Below are 21,100 nucleotides of genomic sequence, written 5' to 3' on the forward strand. Positions count from 1 at the left end.
TCATGGAAGATTATTGGGCCATAAGAAATGACAATTTCAGAGAAACCTAGGAAGACCTATAAAAACTGATATAAAGGAAAATAAGCAGAACCAAAGAACAATTTATACAATGTTGTAAAAGGAAAACCATTTTGATAGATTACATAACTGCTCAATGCAGTGGCCAATCATGCCTTCAGAAGACTGATGATGAATCAGGTCTCCTGCCTCTTGGTAGAGAGATGACAAACTAGAAGTGAGGGGTGAGATGTACATTTTCAACATAACCAGTGATATAGCTTGACCATATTTATTTGTTTAAAGGGAGAACTTCTTTGGAAGGAGTTGGTAGGTAGTGAAAGTGATATAAAAAAGAAAATAAAAGTAATATTAATGAAAAAACATTTTTAAAGAAACAGAAGGGGAAACAGACAAGCCAGAAGTTTTGTTACTATCATGTTAAAATTTAATACATATTTTCAACAAAGTGTGTATAATAGATATATAATTTCATATACAACCTTCTTTTTCTGTTCTTTTTTTAGATTGAAATGTTCACATTTGTTGATACTAATTTCACTAGAAAAAAGAAAAGAAAACTTATGTACAAAGTAAGAGAAGTAGGGGCAGCTAGGTGGTGCAGTGGATAAAGCACTGGCCTTGGATTCAGGAGGACCTGAGTTCAAATCCAGCCTCAGACACTTGACACTTAACTAGCTGTGTGACCCTGGGCAAGTCACATAACCCTCATTGCCCTGCAAAAACAAAAAACAAAAATGAAAACAAAGTAAGAGAAGTATGAACAGATAGAAGTATATTTGAAAAAGATCTGGTGGTTTTAGTGGCCTTCAAGCTCAGTATGAATGAATCAACATTGGGCAGCCAAAAGAGCTAATGTGGTCTTAGGCAACATTGAGAGAAGCATAATGTCCAAAATGAAGGAGGTGATCATTCCTTTTGATGCTATCCAAATGAAAGTATATTTCAAGTATCATGTTCCCCATTGATCACCACATTTTGTTTTAAAGTATTATAACTTTAACCACCAACAAAAACGAATAATCCAATAAAATGCAGCATAAATATTTTTTACATAAACCCCATAGCATTGAACAAGACAGAACCAAAGGAATTAACAAATGAGCAAAATATTTGGAAGGAAGGGCAATTAGACCTCCACCCCAATTAATGTAAACACAGAAGATCCAGTTTTCCTTATTGATTCAATCAAAGTTATAAAATAGGTTTAGACAAGTCTTGAATCAGTGTAGGAATGAAGTAGTTGAGTCTTTGGATGAAAGTAAATGATGTCCTATGGGAAATATTTTGTGAATAGCTGAAAGAATCAACCCCCCCAAAAAATAAGAATCAAATCCAACTGGGTTTGTGTGTATGTGTGTGTGTGCATGTGTGTGTGTGTGTGTGTGTGTGTGTGTGTGTGTATATATATATATATATACGCATACATACCTATATATACACACACGCATCAAGAGCAGATGGAAGTTCAGAAGAGGACAAGAACAAGCAAGTGTTGGTAACAGTCATGATAAATGTAAATATACGCTTTAAAAAAATAAGTGAACATTTTAAAAAGCTTTATGGTATCATATATATAATCCTCTTTTCTGTTCTTTACATAGTGAAATTTTCATGTTTATTGATATTTAAGTTCATGATTAAAAAAAGAAAAAATTTTAAATGCATACATGAGATATAGCATGACACAGTAGAGAGAAAACTGGGCTCTGAACCAGTAAGACCTGAGTTCAAATCTTGCCTCTGACACATGCTGGCAGTGCAACCCTAGGTAACTCCTTAAATTCTCAGTGATCTAAGCAACTCTCTAAGACTATCATTTGCAGAGAAAAAGTGCCTACCTGGGGCAGCTAGGTGGCGCAGTGGATAGAGCACTGGCCTTGGAGTCGGGAATACCTGAGTTCAAATCCAGCCTCAGACACTTAACACTTACTAGCTGTGTGACCCTGGGCAAGTCACTTAACCCCAATTGCCTCACTTTAAAAAAAAAAAGTGCCTACCTGCACTGGTAGAGGGAGTTTCCTTACCTGCAAAATGACAGATCTAGCTCTATCCGTATAATCATAATTATTATCATTAATAATAATTACAGCCAGTATGTCTGTAGGTATGTATGTATATACTACTTTAAGTCTTGTAAAGTGCTTTACATATGAATACTTCATGGTCACCATCTGAATAGTTGCTGTCTGTAAGGTGGCTAAGATTCTGGATAGACTGTCTAAAAATCTCATGAGTGGTTGCCAATAAATTAGAAGCTTTAGCAAGAGTTTAGACTTTTAAGCCTTTATTAAGGAGCATAACAATGAGGTGAGAAGAGAGAAAGAGGCTTATCTCTCTATCTCAGGGAGCCAGCATTTCTGCTCCACTCCTCATGAGATCCTGGCAAAAGAGAGAGAGAGAGAGAGAGAGAGAGAGAGAGAGAGAGAGAGAGAGAGAGAAGGGCGGGGGGGGGGGGGGAAGAGAGCGCCTCACCCCTTCTTTGTCCCACAAGCTCCTGTGAAAACCAGAAACATGTCACACACACACACACAACTCCAAGCTAATTGGCTGGTAGCTTTGATCGACTGTACCCACAAGCAAACGTCACTTCTTGACGCCAAGGAACTGACCTTCCAAGCCACATGGCTTGTCCTCAGACACCTTCTCTTTATGGCAGGGCTTTCCTATAGTAACTTTCCAGCAGGGGGTGTCACTCACAATTCTCACATATATATTAATTCATTTGATTCTCACAACCACCTCCCTGAGTTCAAATCCAGCCAGTGACTTATTAGTTGACTTTATTAGCTGTGTGACTTTGGGCAAGTCACTTAACCTCTTTTTGCCTCAGTTTCCTCAACTATAAAATGAGAATAATAATAGAATCTATCTTGCAGGGTTGTTGTGAGACTCAAACAATATATTATTTGTAAAAAGCATTTAGCACCGTGGATAGAGCATAGTAGGCACCATTATAAATGCTTATTTTCTTCCCCTTCCACTCTCCTATCAGATATGCCCCGTGTTGGTTTTGCTTAACTATATTTCTTTGTTACAAGGGAAGGCTCCCGGCCCTGGGGAAGATGGAAATTGTGAAGAAAATAAGACTAAAAATGACTGATTGTGGAAACAAAAGGCCTCAAGATAGGCTCTTTCAATAATTAACAATGGTTTTCTAGCATTTGGTAAAATGCTAGATCTATGTAAATGGCAACTTTCTTTATAACCATCATTATTAGGCCATGTGTCATATTACTCTTACCACTGAATCCTTTGTCCCTGATGGGCTTTGATTCAATGAAATGCAATGCAACAAACAAACATTTATTCATCAAAGCATTGTGCTAGTGCTGGGCTTACACAGACCCAGGAGAGCAGCCCTGCTCTCAAGGATGGAGGGAAGTACAAGCACACAGTAACAATAAAATAAGGGAGAGTGAGATAAGGGTCAAGGAGAGGTACAAGCAAGATGCATTGAGATATCTGAAGAGGGACAGCTTGCTTCCACCTAGAGGTTAGAACTGGGGTCAGAGGATTAGGACAGACTTTGTGTAGGAAGTGATATCTAAAAAAGTAAAAGACTTCAACAGGCAGGAATAAAAGAGAGAAGGCATGAGAATTGGCACCAAGACAGAAGATAAGATGGGGTCATTTTGCCTTGAATTCAGAATATATAAAGGGTAGTAATAGAGAAGAAAGGTGAATAGGTACACCCAAGCCAAACTGTGGTGGGCCTTGAATGTTAAAAGTCAGAAGTATATTGACTTATTTGATAGGCAATAGGAGCCACGAAAAGTTGTTGAGTAGAAGAGTGATTCTAAGCAAAAAGGAATGAGTGCTAGACTGGGGGTCGAGGAATCTGTCTGGTGCTAACTTTGATCAAGTCACTTCCTCTCCTTGGGTCTCAGTATCCCCATCTGTGGGGAGTACAGAGTGGGTATTAGATGAACTCTAAGGTCCCTTTAAATCTATGATCCTATGAGTCTTATATTTCTCTTGCTACAATTTTTTTAAAATGATAAATTCAGTTGCTTTTTATGAATGTGTCCCTTGACTGATTTTTTCCCCCCAAGTCACCCTCAGTGGAAGAAAGAAAAAAGGGATCCTCTTCTCCATTTTAAGGAAATGAAGAATGAGGTTTGATCAAATACAATTAGACCTTCTGCAAGTAATTCATTTTTAAATTCATGGAGATCTTCCCCCAGACACCTGAGTGTATTTGTCATTCAGGGCACACACAAGTGACAAAGGAACTGTCCTTAGTAGGATGACTCACGCCTATTCAATGAAAAGCAATAAAAGCTCATGGTAATAGCAGTGAAGAGGAAATACAGCAAACAGGAAGAGACTGGGGAAGATCTGGACAGCCAACCAATCAAACTCATAGGGTAGTAGCACATTTGATGGAACAGCTGCCCAGATATAAAGACATTGAATATCAAAACCAGGAGCTTATTAACCCTTTGAAGGGTATTATTTTTAAAATTCTGTGCAGTTTATGAATTCACTGTCACTGGATCATAGATTTAGAGCCTAAAGGGACCTTAGAATCATATAGTCTAAGCTCCTCATTTTACAGATAAGGAAACTGAGGCCCAAAGAGTTTAAGGGGCATCCATAGTCACGTAAAAAGTAACTGGCAGAGGCAGGATTTGAGCCCAGAGCCTCTGATAACTGACGCCAAATCCAGCCCATTCACACACATATGTATATATGTATATGTGTGTGTGTATTATAAGTGCCAAATTTTAATTGGGAAGTGTTAGGCGGCTCACCATAATATTGGGGTAAGGAAGGAAAGTAACAGCCTCTTTCAAAAAAACCAAAACGGGGTTTATTAACAAGAACGAATTTAAAACATAAGTAAGATTACTAGAACTAGGGACAAGGGGAAAAGGGAATAGGGGAAGGAAAACAATATGACCTGGAATCACACCAACTGGACTCAGCTGTTCCCAAAGAGCAAAATGGCTGCGCCCCATCTCTCTCCCTCTTACCTGCCAGAATGGAGAATCTTCTCCCTTCTCCTTCCCAGAAAACCCCAGGCCGTCAGTATACAGCCGCAAGCTAATTGGCTGGCAGCCCTGATTGACAGTCACGTGGCTGCCCTCACTGGGCTTCTAGTCATTATAATTTGGCCAGGCCCATGTAGGCATCAGTGTGTGGTGATGACGTGAGCTGCAGCTCTGTCCCTGGGGCGTGCCAAGGGGCTTCTAATTTTAGCCAAAGATGGGGTCATAGAAACCTCAAATCACAATTAGTTCTTTATAGTACATATGTATATGTGGGGAGGATATAGATATGGAATATATAGGTGGAAGAGTGCCAGGCTGGAGGAATCAGAAAGCCTGGTTCAAATACTGGCTCTGTCACTCCTTGTATGACCCTAAACAAGTCCCTTTACTCTTCTGGGCCTCAGTTTGCCTGTCTGAAAAATAATGAGACTGGACTATCTTCAAGCACTTGAAAAACATGTCATGCTTGAAGATAGTCCAGTCTCATTATTTTCCCCAAGGACAAACAGAGGCCCAGAAGAGTATGTCATGTGGAAGAGAGATTAGCCTTTTTCTGTGTGGCCCCAAAGGACAGTACCAGGAGCCACAGAGGAAGTTGTAAAGAATTCAAATTAGACAGAATGGCAGGAGAAATCTCCTAACAATTAGAGCTGCCCAGAGGTGGAATGGAAGGTCTAAAGAAGAGGTGGGTTCTTCTTCCTTGGAGGTCTTCAGCAGAGGCTGGACAGTTACTTGTCCAGAATGTCACAGTGGAAATTGCTTTCTTCTATGGGTTGGGGTGGATGGAGACTGAGGTCCTTTCCAACTGTCACATTCTGTGAAACATGATCTCTAAGATTCCTTTCAGCTCTAAATCTGTGAGAGATGAGGAAATTGAGGGCCAGAGTGAATTGCTCTCAGAAAATATCTGTTGTATTTGGCATCCGAGAGCTATGGGGAAAGTAAAAGTGATATGACACTATCATCCCCACACACTATGTACACAAACCCTGCCTACCTAATGCAACCACAATAATAACAAACTCTGGAGCCCACGTAACTTGGGCATAATGTATCCGAATCCACATGACATTTAGTTTCCTCATTTATTTGAACAGAAGAAATAAACTAGGAGTAGGACTTCAAACACGTCAGATTACACAATGTGATATAATCACAAGCCAGAGGACAGAAAGTCCATGAAAATAAGAGAGCAAGAAACAACAAAGACTGGCCACCCAGAAGACTTTCGAATGGAAAGATGGTGCTGCACAAAGAACAGTGTTTCAACGTGTCTGGACCATCAGTAAATGTCAACCAGCAGTAGAACAACAACTAAGCGGTCCATCTTAACTTTGCCAATAAAACAAAGCATTCCACCAGAAAGATACAAGACTAATTAGCAGAAGACCTAGGGAGACTCATGGTTGAACAAAAACTTTGCTTTTGGTTTGATGGTTTTTTGTTTATTTGGGGATTTGGGGATAGGAGATATCTTGAGATTACAAATGTAGAATGTAAAAGATCCATAAATTAGTAGTGAGTTTCTGAAGGAGAACTGATCAAAAAATAAATTAAAAAATCCACAACTAAATCAGCATTTTCTGTAAAGGAAGTCAATGTCAGAAATCAGCGAAAAATGAACTATAAATCAAAGAAGGTAACATTATTTATTCGACTCAGGAATTTGAACTTGATTTTAGTAAGGAGAGTTATTAAAGGACAGAAGGTACATTATCACACATAAGAGGCTGGAAGGTGGTCAGAGAGAGCAGGCAGAGCCATATTTAATTTATCTGTGCTTAGAATTGTTCCCCCTCCCCCACTCCCCCTCCCCCTCCTAAATGTCATCCAACAAGTCCGGATGGAGAGAGACAGCTGGCGTTTATTTCTAAGTGTATAAGTCGAGCTACAATAAAACAGATTTACTCTTGGTTATTTGTATAGATATCGAGTATCCCTTTGAGGAAGCCAACACAAATGTTGTACCTTCCTTAAAGAAACAACTGTCACTGCACTGATATTTAACTTGAAAGAAAAAAATCATTTCAATCACTAGAGAAAGAAAAAACTTTGCATTCCCTATTTTATGTTTTTTTTTTATTGCACTCAATCAACATTTATGAAGTGCCTGCTATGTGTCTGTATTGTGCAGGCACTGTGCTAAGTGCTGTGGATTCAAAAAGAGACAAAAGACCCTGCCTGCAAGGAGCTCACAATCTAGGGGGAGGGGAGGAGGGAACATCAAAGAAACAAGTATGTAAAAACAAGAGAAATAAGAAATCATTAACAAGGGGAAGGTGTGAAACAGCCAGGAGGCCTTTCACTGGATCAAAGGGTACATGTAGGGAGTAAAATGTAAGAAGACTTGAAATGGGGGGGGGGGAGACAGGAGGCAGCTAGGTTATGAGGGGCTTTCAACAACAAACAGAGGGGTCTGTATTTGATCCTGGAGGTGCTAAGGAGTCACTGTAGTTTGCTGAATATGGGGGTGACATGGCTGAACTGCTTCCTTTGTCCCTTATGCCATGTACTCACAGACTTCTGGTTCATGGATATAGGACTGTTGGGATTTTTTAATGGAAAGATGATGATGATGATAATAAATAAAACTTTAAAGATCATAGATTTAGAGCAGGAAGGGACCTTAAAAGACATCAGGTCCAATCCCCTCATTTTTCAGATTAAGGAGCTAAATAAGGCCCACAAAAGTGGCATAATTCAACCAAGGTCCACATCTAGAAAGAGCCAGCAATGGGGGCAGCCAGGTGGCACAGTGGATAAAGCACTGCCCCTGGATTCAGGAGGACCTGATTTCAAATCTGATCTTAGACACCTGACACTTACTAGCTGTGTGACCCTAGGCCAGTCACTTAACCCTCATTGCCCCAAAAGAGCCAGAGAGGAAATTCACATACAAGCCTTTCTAACTCCAAGTCCAAGGTTCTATCCATGATATTACCCCATGCCAAAGCAGTATCAGTAAGCTTTGCTTTAGAGAATATACAAATAAGTGAGCTTAAATTTTTCATATAAGGTTGATTTTGCTATAGCAAATGCTATTTTCCTATGGACTTTTATTATAAAATTTGAAATGTGTTCTTCTGAAAATAATTTTGACCCCCACATTGAAAGAAAAGCATTTTAAAGTATAGCAGACCTTTAAGAGTAAATTATTTAAATTGAAGAGATATAATTAAAATAAAATGTAAATAATTGATATTATATGAAAAAAATTAAAAGCAAATTAACTGCCATTATTCTTCTGTTTGGCAAAATACATTAGTGCTAGAAAGGAAAAACAACACTTAAGAAAGTTCATATCACAAGTCCCTTGGCTTCTATTCAGTCACCTTCCCTTCCTCCAGTGGTCTTGGGGCAGCATCAGTATTGGAAAAAGTCAAGGGCTAAACAAGTCTTCAAGGTAAGAGGACTTTATTGCTACTCTGGAGAATACACATGCGCGCGCGCACACACACACACACACACACACACACACACACACACACACCCCTCTAGCAATCACCAACTGCTACACTGAACTCTCAGAACCATTTCTCAGTAGATCAACAACTATATATCTGTACTCTGAACTTTGTATGACACCAGCCTTGTGGACTTGGCCTAAGGTCATAATCTCTATCAAAGGATGAATCTTGCAGTAAAAATAAGTGAATGGAAGATTCAGAGTCAGTACTATGTGCAGAATACATTATTTATGTCTAGAAATGCTCCCATGGGACTGCATATAGATGGTTGAGCTGTCACTCCATTAATAATTTTTGTTTTGTTTTGTTTTTTTAGTGAGGCAATTGGGGTTAAGCTACTTGCCCAGGGTCACACAGCTAGTAAGTGTTAAGTGTCTGAGGCTGGATTTGAACTCAGGTACTCCTGATTCCAGGGCCGGTGCTCTGTCCACTGCGCCACCTAGCTGCTCCCACTCCATTAATAATTAAGCAGGATTGAGTGCTGTATATAAACCTAGAGTGACATGTTAAAGGATAAAAATCCTGACACCTATTTCTGGCCAGTCTCCTCCCACAATAGACTCAGGGTATAGCTGGATGTCCCCACTAACCTTCTGGTCTACCCAATTAATTCTGGGGCACAAGGCACAAGAAGCAGCTCAGGTAAGGTTCTTATCTGAACCACAAATCTCTACTCAAACTCCAGTGGTTCTCTATTACTCCTAGGATGGAATAGGAATTCCTGCCCTATCTCACCAATCTTCATGCTCATCACTCTTCTCTACATGTGCTAAATGGCCATCATGCTGGCCTAATTGCTGTTCAGAACACATGATATTCCATGGAGAGGAAGATAGTGAGCCTGGAGCCAGTAGAGTGCAAGTGAACCAATTGGTAAATTTTCAGTGTGAGAACAGAACCAAGAGAACATTGTACACAGTACTGTTTTACAAATATCTTTGGGCAAGTAAGTAATTTGACTATTATAAATACCCGAATTAACTATTAAGAACAAATGAAGAAAGACACTATCTGCATCCAGAGAAAGAAATGATAAATAGAAGTACATGCAGGATAATTTTCAGATATATACACTTAGTTGTGTCTAATAGTAGCCCTGGGGTAGGGAAGAAAATAAAAGGGGGGAAATAGATTTGCAGTTTCATATGCAAGCATCTTTTTTGTTATACTATGTTTTAGAAATGCTTGTTTTATTCCATAAATTGAAAATTAAAATAAAGAAATAAATAAAATAAAGAAATGTAGGGAAAAAATTTCAGTGTGAGCACTTATGCCTTAGATATCAGCAAATACTCCAAATCAGGGTTGGATTTATTATACTTAAGAAAGTGATAATAATGTAGATTAAACATAAAAGTGTGGGGGCAGCTAGGTTGTGCAGTGGATAGAGCACTGGCCCTGGATTCAGGAGTACCTGAATTCAAATCCAGCCTCAGACACTTTTGACACTTACTAGCTGTGTGACCCTGGGCAAGTCACTTAACCCCAATTGCCTCACAAAAAAAACAAAACAAAAAACAAAACAAAGCAAAAAAAACCCATAAAAGTGTGGCATGCATACATTTTTGTTCTGAAAGCATAATTGTTAAATATTTGCCACCAGGCCCCTGAGCATCTTCCATCTCCTCCATTAGACTGTCAGCTCCTTGAGAACAGGGACTATATTTTACCTTTTTTATATCTCCACACAGTCCAAGGCAGACAGTAGGCACTTAATAAGTGCTTGTTAACTGACTCACAGGGCCTTTGCTCTGTTTTTTGTCCCTAGAATGTTCTCCCTCCACACCCCCATCTCTTGGAATCTCTGATTTCCATCAAGACCCAGCCCAAGTAACACTTAGAGGGGGCACTTTCTGGTCCACCCAGAGCAGTACCTTCCCATACAAGGTTACCTTTGCATGTGTCCTTTATGTACCTCTATAAATGCATGTTGTTTCTCCCATTAGTACAAAACAATGTTGTCTCTCTCTCCTAAGAAATAATAAAGGCGATGGGGAGGTTCAGAGAAACCTTATATGAACCCATGCAGTTGTATGAACAGATGAAGAATGAAGTGAGCAGAAGGAGAATAATTTATACAGTAATAACATTGTAAAAGCAAACAACTTTCAGAGCCTTAAGAACTCTAATCAAAGCAATCACGAGGGGGCAGCTAGGTGGCGCAGTGGATAAAGCATCAGCCCTGGATTCAGGAGGACCTGAATTCAAATCCAACCTCAGACACTTGACACTTACTAGCTGTGCGACCTTGGGCAAGTCACTTACCCCTCATTGCCCCCCCCCAAAAAAAATTCAATCACTAGTGATGATTACAGAGAACCGATGATGAAGGCTATCCACCTCCTAATACAGTGGTGATTAATTAAATATGCAGATTAGACACACATTTTTGTTTTGCTTGACTATGTATATTTGTCACAAGGGTTTTATGTTGTCGGTTTCCAGTGCAGGTGGGAGAATCAGGAGGAGGAAATATATTTTTTTAATTTTCTTAAAAGGATATGAGCCATGCTATCTGTATCCAGAGAAAGAACTGATAAATAGAAGTATGTATAGAATAATTTTACATATATATTATATATATACACACCTATTTCTCCCCCCCAAAAAATGCATTTCATATGGGCAAAACATATTGACAGCTTGTTAACAGCTTGAGTTACTAAGGCAATTTCTGTGCTAGCCAATTTTTTTATGCTCAATTTAAGTTGTGTTGTGTGCTGTCTGCGTGACCTTGGGTAAGTCTCTAGGATCCAGTTTCCCCAGGTGGAAAAGTAATAGTTTGAATTAAATTGAATTAGATGACCTCGAAGGTCCTTTCTAGCTCAAGATGTAGGATCCCATAATCCTGTTCACGGATTAGGAGTCAATGGGAGTGGGGTCCTAAAAACCTCAAGTAATCCAGGTAGTAAGTGGCAGAGCCAAGTTTCAAACCTTGCACCCCAAGTCCCAAATCCAGTAGACAATGAGCCAGTAGACAATGCATAGAGGTGCATTTTACAGCGAGATCCACTTGCCCACTTTTTTTTTTTTAGTGAGGCAACTGGGGTTAAGTGACTTGCCCAGGGTGACACAGCTAGTAAGTGTTAAGTGTCTGAGGCCGGATTTGAACTCAGGTACTCCTGATTCCAGGGCTGGTGCTCTATCCACTGCGTCATCTAGCTGCCCCCCACCATTGACCTTTAAAGAAAGACCAAGATCTACTCTCCCGTGGAGCTCAGCATCACATTCCATATGGCCATCAAAGAGAGAAACCTACCGTTTTGACAGAGTTACTCAGAGCTTCCCACTGGTGGAAAGGGATAGGAACCCTGCTTCTGCGCCAATAGTCATAGCGATCCCGACTCTCCTCATTGGTCAGGATGTCCTTGGCCTTCTGGAGCCTCTGGAAATTCTCCACTGGGGAAGAAAAGGCGGATGAAAAACCACTTTTCTCTTGGGAAGTTATTTTAAATCCCTAAAATGTGTTTCTATGCTTGGGACCCAATACATATCACAGAAAGGGCCTGTTCCCATGTAGACAGCCCACTAACCTCCTCATTTATGGGTAGGTTTATAGGGTTCTCTGAATTCCCTTCTGTTCTAGGTAGCTAATGCTAGATCAGCTCCTAAATGGCAATGGAGGAGGGGGTGGAGAACAAATGAATCAGGTGAGACTCCAATTCAATTCATGGATGATTGACTAAACATTAGACAAAAACCAAAACAGTACCTATCCTCATAGAGCTTATATTCTACAGGGGGATATAGCATGTGCATAGATTAGCAAATACAAGGGAAATTGAAAAGGGAAAGTCAGGGGTTGGGGGAGGCGGGGTGAATCAGGAAAAATTTACATAGGAGGTGATACCTTAGGTGGTTAGTAATAATGCACAACGCCAGGCAAGGGCGGGGACCAGAAGAAGAATTTATTAAGTGCCTACTTTGTGCCAGGAACTGTGCTGGAAACTTTACAAATATTATCTTGTTTGATCCTTACAACATCCCTGAGAGATGGGTGTCATTATGACGTCCATTTTACAATGGAGAAAACTGAGGCAAACAGAGGTTAAGTTGCCCAGGATCAAATATCTAGTAAGCCTTTGAGGCTGGATTTGAACTCAAGTCTTCCTGATTCCACATTCTATTCTTCATGCCAAAGCTTCTTAAACTATGGATCTCATGTAATTGAATGTGGGGGTTGCGAAAAATTTGGCAACAGTAAAAGGTTATATACACCTGTTTTACATACCAATATACCCAGGGTCACATAAAAATTTCTCAAGCAAAAGGGGTCACAAGTGGAAAAAAGTTTAAGAAGCCTTGCTCTAGGGGCAGTTAGATGGCGCAGTAGATAGAGCACTGGCCCTGGAGTCAGGAGTACCTGAGTTCAAATCCGGCCTCAGACACTTAACACTTACTAGCTATGTGACCCTGGGCAAGTCACTTAACCCCAATTGCCTCACCAAAAAAAGAAAAAGAAGCCTTGCTCTATGCCATTAAGCTGCCTAGGAATTGGCATATCAAGTTTGGGAAATGACCAATTAATTAACCAGCTTTTATTAAATAGCTTCACCTCTCTCCCTGTGTCCAGGACTAGAACCAGTACATGTACTTGGGTCCAGACTTAGTAGCCCCTTTGGAGGAGTAGGAGGACTGCCCAGCTCTGTTATGCTACATACATATGTGTTTGTCATCCCCCTACTGGTGTGTTAACTGGCACAGCTAGGTGGAGCAGTGGAAAAAGCACTTGCCCTGGAGTCAGGAGGACCTGTGTTCAAATCTCACCTCAGACACTTACTAGCTGTATGACCTTGGGCAAGTCACTTAACCCTAATTGCCTTAAACATCTGGGCTTATCTCCAGTCATCCTGATATATATCTTGCCACTGGACCCAGAAGGCTCGGGAAGAGAGAGTGAGGTTGGTGACCTTGCACAGCCCTCCCTCGAGTAAATCCAACTGAGTGCAAGTCATGACATCACCCTAATGTCATGGTCCTCTTCAAGAATTAAGGATAAACAACAGCAACAACGATGTGTTAACTCCATGAGGACAGGCACTGTGTCTTCTCTAAGCTCTGTATCTTCTCCAGGACATATCAGAGTACTTTAGAGCCTGGGTTCTTAACCTTATTTGTGTTTTTGGACCCCTTTGGTCACCTGCTTATATAAGCCTGTGGACCCCTTTTCAGAATAATATTTATTGCCTATATCCATAATTGAGGGGCATGGTTAGTGAAAATAAAGCTGTCATTTTTTCCCCATTCAAATTAATGGGCTCCCTGAAATCAGGCCCCTTTGCCAGGGAGGGTGGGAATCAATGGATTCCCAATTTTAAAATCCCTGCCGTGGGATCACACAGTGGGCACTTCATCAGCATTTGTTGAGTTGGGTGTATGGTCACCAAGCTGGCACAGAGGTTATAGAGGTTTTCCGGTGTGTGTGAGTCCCCTTCGAATGGTAGGAGATGGAGACGTTATCATTTGGATTTTCCAGCAGGAGAGTTCCAACGTCTATTTGTGTCGATCACCAAGCAACATTAATAAGCCAAGATCAAAGGACAGATAATCTTTGCTGGGAAGCAGTCCTCCCCTTTCTCTCACTTCCTCCCCACTGTACAAGATAAAAGCCAATTTCATCTGATGCATGTCTTTCAATATGAGAAGTAAGCAAATGAATCATGTAAGATAAACATTCCCATTTGCAGAAAATTGGGTTCTATGAATCAGCCACAGGAACAAATCATAAAGAAGTCTTGAAAGAGACCATCAAACCAAAAGCTTCAGCCTCTGTTCTGCTGCAGGGCTCGATGGGCTTCACGGGGCGTTCTGCCGTTTTCACCATGTGAGCAAGTCTCTGTCACTGCTTCATTTCTCATTTTTGCCATGTTAAAATCATTGAGAAGCTCAATTGTGTTGATTAGTAAGGCATGGCAATGTGGATGTTGTAGTCAACTTAAGAGTTTGGGGTTTGGGGGGGGGTTTGTTTTTGTTTGGGGGGGGTGTTAGGCAATGGAAGGTAAGTGACTTGCCTAGGGTCACACAGCTAGTAAGTATCTGAGGCTGGATTGGAACTAAGGTCCTCCTGATTCCAGGACCATCACTTAGCCAGCCCTAGCTTAAGGTTTCAAGTGAAAGAAATTGGTCATATTCAGCAAACACAATATATGGGTCTCAAAACAAGGCATACATGTATATAACAAAGTGTAACCACCTGAGGGTCCCAGCTATCCAGATCCTGGGATACACTGTGGCATACACACAGACCAGGAGCAGATTGGCTCTACTTAAGGCTGAGCAAACATCCAAGTAGTCCATTGAGTAACATCAAGGACACACATTTAGGGCTAAAAGAGACATATTAGAGGTTATATCATCCAAATGCCTGAGGTGACAAATGAGTGAACTAAAGCCCAGGGAAGATAAGGTCACTTGTCCAAGGCCAGACAAGTAGCAGAGGCAAGACTCCAACTTAGATCCCCTCTTTCCCTTATACCAAGCTGCCTCTCCTTTGGTCATGGACTATTTTCAAGGTTAGATTAGTAATAATTGTTTTGCTTTAATCCATAAAGTTGCCAAGAAAACCCTAAATGACTGAACATTTTATGACTGAAATAGTTGAACAACAAGTAAATCCATAAAGACATGATAGAGGTTAATGCATGTAGAAAATTGTTATTCTAAGGAAGCTTTTATGATATGACAAATGTACAAGGATACTGGCACTGAATTAACATTGGAGGGGCTGTGGAAAGACAGGTATATTGTTAGTAGTGCTATGTATTGGCATAATCATTCTAGATACAAATTTGGAATTACCTAAGGAAAATGACTAAATGATTTCTACTTGGTGACCCAGAAATGCCACTACTGGGCATAAACCTCAAAGAAATCAAAGAGAAAAACAAATATCTAATCAATAGCCAACAACTGATTACTGCATTCTTTGTGGTAGCAAAGATGTAGAAATAAAGTGAGTGTTCATTGACTTGGAAATAGGTAAATAAAACTATGGCACTCTCCTGACAGAGAGGGATGGACTCAAGATATAGAATGAGACATAATATTTTTGGATAGAACCAGTTTGGGAATTTATTTCGCTTGGTTTCATATTTGTTACAAGGATTTTATTTTTCTTGTTTTTTCCCTCAGTATGGAGAGGAGATGGGAGGAAGAGAAAATATAATTGCTAATTTTTAAAATTAAATTAATGTTTAAGTAACAAACATTTTTATTTATAGTTTTGGGTTCCAATTTTTATCCCTCTTTCCCTTCCTTCCCTCCCTGCTCCCTGAGGCGGCAAGCAGTCAGATATAGGTTATACGTGTACAATTATGTAAAACATTACCATACTAGTTATTTTGTACCAAAAAAAAAAAAAACTTGAATAAAAGAAAAAATGAAAGAAAGTGAAAATAGCATGCTTCAGTCTGTATTCCATCAATATCAGTTCTTTCTTTGGAGGTTGATAGTATGCTTCATCCATAGTCCTTTGGGATTGTCTTGGATCATTGTATTGTTGAGAATAGTCAAGTCTTTCACCGTTCTTAAATTAATTTTTAAGACCCATGGTATATGAATATAATTTTTTGTTTGTTTCTTGGGTTGGACAGAAAGGGGATAGCAGGCTGGATTGTCTTCAGGAAATTGCAAAATTCCTTAAATGACTTTTCATAGAGTCCATTTCTGTCCTGTTAATGCAGGCACTACACTCTCCAAACTACACCATATTCGGAGGGAATTAGGTGACAGTTCTTAACTGTCTGGGACCATATTCCACCCTGACTCCTTCCCTGGAGCCAACTCCATCATCTTTCCACCTCCCATTCTGAGAACTGTAACTAGACCAATACTACCATTGTTTCTACATTTCTGGAGGAAACTTTCTAACAGATGAAATCATGGATTTAGTGTGAATGCAATGGAATAACATTATACAATAAATGACAAAAATACAGAAATCAGAGAAACATGGAAAATACAGAGTGAAATAAGCAAACCCAAAAGTCAGTGTATGATCCCTGAGGTCTCTTCTAGTTCTAACTCCTAGGAAACATATGGAGAAGACCTTTCCCTTCTCTGGGCTCAGATTCCTCCTCTGTAAGGTAAGGGGTTTGGCCTCAGGAATTTCTAAGGCCCCTGTGAGGGCCAAGTTCACAGCATCCCCAAATATCAGAGTGGGTTCTCTAAGTTCTAAGGTAAGGAATCATTTCCATTTATGGACCAAGTCACCTATTTAATTTAATACTGCAAGAGAAGATATGAACAGGGAAATCCTCCCACTTTAAGCAATATTTATTTAGTCTCAGTTCTATTGAACAAGGAATATTGCATAAAGCCTGTCTCCATGGCAACCAGAAGTGACAAGGATCAGGAAAGATTTGTGATATGCTCTGATGTTTTCCACAACCACACAGATGCTGCCATAGGTCAAGCTTCATTGAAAAAAAAAAATCTGCTCTGTTTTGTTTTGAAAGTGCTTCTCAATATTTATTCTTGCATTATTTTTTCTATTCAAGGACATTAACCTAATTGCTAGTTGCTTAAGTCCACTGTCAGAGAGTAAATAGATTATTTTCCAGTAGTATTTGCTAATGGAGATACCCAAATACCATGAAGTAAACGAGGTTACCTCAATACCCTCTGACCATCCATGCCAAACATCTACTTTCTATCCACCCTTCTACTGCTTCCTTTCAATCTCCTGAGACCATACCCTGGGTAAGAATATACACATGCTGTCCTGACTGGTGAGTCAGACAGTGAAAACACACATGGCCCACTATATCTTGCTGACCAGCCATCCCTCTGGTGACCTTGCCTTCTACCCTACTGCATCGCCATCACCACCACCCCTCCACTTTTCATCTCTTGCTCTGAAATCAGTGACCAAACCAATATTAACATTGCTTTGGAAAAGTGTCTGTTGAATTCTCTGGACACACAGCATGGAAAGAACTCAAGCTCTGGAGTCAGAGGACATAGGTTCAAATCCCACTTCTGATACTTACCAGCTGTGTGATCTTGGGCAAATCACTTTGCCAGCCTGGGCAGGGTAGGGGGGTAGTTACTTCACTTGTAAAATGAGGGAGTTGGATGAGATGAGCTCCAAGGCCCCTTCCAACTAGGAATCTATTTTCCTATAATCCCTATGGCTCCAAAGCCCATCTCTGTGACTTCCCAAATCAAAGTCTCCTTCCCTGGCCATCATCACTCCCTTCTGTGTATTGGATCCTCCTCCTAAAACATAAGCTCTTTGAAGAAACAGTCCTACTTTTGTATTCGTATCCCCAGATATCAAGACACAACTTGGTAAATAAGAACAGAAGATGAAATAATGAGAAATAAACTAAGAGAAATTAAGTGGACCTGTGCTTTCACTGGTGGAGGGAATTCCTAATAAGGAAATTCCCTCCACCAATGCAGTTTGGCACCTTCTCTACGATTTACAATCCAAGAGAATTACCTGGAGCAGGGTCACACAGATAATATTTATATCAGAGGTGAGAATTAAACCCATATCTGTCTGGCTTTAAAGCCAGCTCATCATCCCCTAGGCCAAACTACTTCTCTTCTTATTTATTCCCTCTATTACTATTAGTATTGGTAGACAATAGACAATAGACATTGGTAGACAATAGATAGAGGCAGCTAGGTGACTTATTGTATAGAGCACTAGGCTTAGAATCAGGAAGACCTGAGTTCAAATCCAGCCTCAGACATTTACTACCTTTGTGACCCTGGGCAAGTCACTTAATTTCTGTTTGCCTTAATCTACTGAAGAAAGAAATGGCAAACCACTTCAGTCTCTTTGCCAAGAAAGCTCCATGGACAATACTGGTATGATATGGTTCACAGGGTCACTAAGAGTTGGACAAGACTTAACAACAAGACAATAGATAGTATTGGTAGGTAGTAAGTGATTAATGTTTTCATTTATTTAAGACACAGTGTGGTGCAGGGGGGGAGGACAGTGACTCTGAAAGGCAAAGTACCACTTGGGGGCTGTGTCTTCATCTTTAAAATAAAGGAGGTCAATTACTCCAAAAAAACTCCAAACAGAGCCAGAAAACAACTCTTGGAGCAGAAAAACCCACAAAAAGGTATATGAATACAATGAAATACTATTGTGCTGTAAGAAATGATGAGCAGGAAGAGTTCAGAGAAACCTGGAGGGTCTTACATGAGCTAATGATGAGTGAGATGAGCAGAACCAGAAGAACACTGTACACAGTATCATCAACATTGAGTGTTGACCTACTGTGATGGACTATATTCTTCTCACCAATGCAATGGTACAGAAGAGTTCCAGGGAACTCATGATAGAAGAGGATCTCCAAATCCAAGAAAAAAAAAGAAAGAAAGAACTGTGGAGTATAGATGCTGATTGAACCATACTATTTCTTTTGTTTGGGGTGCTGTTGTTTTTTTTTTTCTATTTTGAGGTTTTGCATCACTGCTCTGATTTTTTCTCTTGTAACAGGATTAATGCAGAAATAGGATTAATGTTATTATGTGTATATATCTATATCTATATCTATATGTATAGAGATATATAGATATAACCTATATCAGATTACCTGCTGTCTGAGGGGGGGAGGGGGGGGGGGGGGGAGGGGGAGGGAGGGAGAAAAATCTGAAATTGTAAAGCTTGTATAAACAAAAATTGAGAACTATCTTTACATGTAACGGAAAAAATAAAATACCTTATACATTTAAAAAAAAAAGAGAAAAAAAAACCCACAAAAAGATGACTGAGATTATTTTCCAGCCAAAGACACCTTGGAATTTTGGCAGAAAGGAGAGCAGGGCTGGAAGTGATCCAGCCCTGTGATCACACCAACAGAGATACAGCCCCAGGCAAGCTGAACCAGAGAAACTTACCCCCAAGCCTCCAAATCAGCTGCAGTGCCAGCATCTTCTAGAACTAAGCACATGGTCTGGTGAGAGAGCTGAACAGCTGGCTGGGGGGGGGGGGAAATCTATGGTGGTGTATGCAGGAGCTAAGGGGGGATTTGGATGTCCTACCTCAGTGAGGAACCAGGAAGAAACATTGAGTGATGAAGGCCCAGGTAGCAGAGTTGTGCAGGCTCATCTGAGCTAGCAACCATGGCACATAAAGTTTTGCTGCCTGGTTGATTGGCAAGTTGGCCTGGGGTTATCTATGGACCAGAGAAAGGGGCAGGTGAGTGAAGAAACTTCCCCTCATTAAATCATAACACCTGGGACCCACTGAACAGTATATCCTGGAAGCAGGACCCCACACTAAGAAGGAGTTAAAAGTCAAGTGAAAGATGGGCAGGATGAGCAGGCAGAGAAAATTGCAAACCACAGATAGCTTCTTTAGTGACAAGGAAGATCGAGGTGTACCCTCAGAGGAAGATAACAACATCAGGGCCCCTACATCTAAAGTTTCCAAGAAAAGTATGAATTGGTCTCAGGCCATAGAGGTGCTCAAAAAGGACTTTGAAAATAAAGTCAGAGAGGTAGAGGAAAAAATGGAAGAAGAAATAAGGGTGATGCAGGAAAGACGTGAGAAAAAAGTCAACAGCTTGAAAAACCAAATGGAAAAGCTCTCTGACGAAAATAATTCCCTAAGAATGAGGATTGAACAAATGGAAGCTAGTGACTTTATGAGAAACCAAGACACAACAAAGCAAACCCAAATGAATAAAAAAATAGATGGCAATGTGAAATATCTTCTTGGAAAAACTGCTGACCTGGAAAATAGATCCAGGAGAGATAATTTGAAAATTATTGGACTACCTGAAAACCAAGATATTCTAGGAGCAGAAGGTAAAATAGAAATTGAAAGAATCCACTGATCACCTCCTGAAAGAGATCCCAAAAGGAAAAATCCCAGGAATATTACAGCCAAATTCCAGAGCTCTCAGGTCAAGGGGTAAATATTGCAAGCTGGCAAAAATAAAGAATTCAAGTACCGTGGAGCCCCAGTCAGGATAGCACAAGATCTAGCAGCTTCTACATTAAAGGATCAGAGGGTACAGAATATGATATTCCAGAGGGCAAAAGAATTGGGTTTATAACCAAAATTCACCTATCCAGCAAAACTGAGTAATCTTTCAGGGGAAAAAATGGAACTTCAATGAAAAAGAGGACTTTCAGGCATTCTTGATGAAAAGACCTGAACTGAGTAGAAAATTTGACTTTCAAGTGCAAGACCCTAGAGAAGTATAAAAAAATATACGGGAAAAAGAAATGTTAAAAGGTTAAACTGTTTACATTCCTACATGGAGATGATATGTCTAAATCATAAAAGCCTTCTGAGTATTAGGGCAGATGATAGGAATAAATTTAGACAGAGAGAACAGGTGGGAAATTATTATGAAGGGATGATACCTGTAAAGCATTTATTTTTTTGTTTCTCTTTTTTTTGGGGGGGGGCAGTCGGGGTTAATGAGTGTCTTGTGTCCAAGGCTGAATTTGGGCTCCAGTCCTCCTGGGTCCAAGGCGGGTGCTTTGTCCACTATGTTACCTAGCCGCCCCATGAATACATCTTTGGGGTAAAATTGAGGGGGGATAGGAATACACTGGGGGAGGGAATAGAGGGGTGGCAGAATGGGGTGAAATTTCACATGAAAGAAACAAAAAAGGGTTTATGGAGTGGGGAGAGAGATG

At 40.3% G+C, this 21,100-nt stretch overlaps 1 protein-coding gene across 1 annotated transcript in view; it reads right to left on the reverse strand.

Moving 5' to 3' along the window:
• Positions 1-21,100, reverse strand: part of DNAJC12 (DnaJ heat shock protein family (Hsp40) member C12) — a 37,610-nt gene that overhangs the window by 8,897 nt on the left and 7,613 nt on the right. Inside the window, exon 3 of the mRNA XM_043981221.1 lies at positions 11,742-11,881. Within this exon, the coding sequence (XP_043837156.1) occupies positions 11,742-11,881 (140 nt within the window). The remainder of the gene's footprint in view (positions 1-11,741; positions 11,882-21,100) is intronic.

The sequence above is a fragment of the Dromiciops gliroides genome, chromosome 2 (assembly GCF_019393635.1).
Source record: "Dromiciops gliroides isolate mDroGli1 chromosome 2, mDroGli1.pri, whole genome shotgun sequence".
NCBI lineage: Eukaryota > Metazoa > Chordata > Mammalia > Microbiotheria > Microbiotheriidae > Dromiciops > Dromiciops gliroides.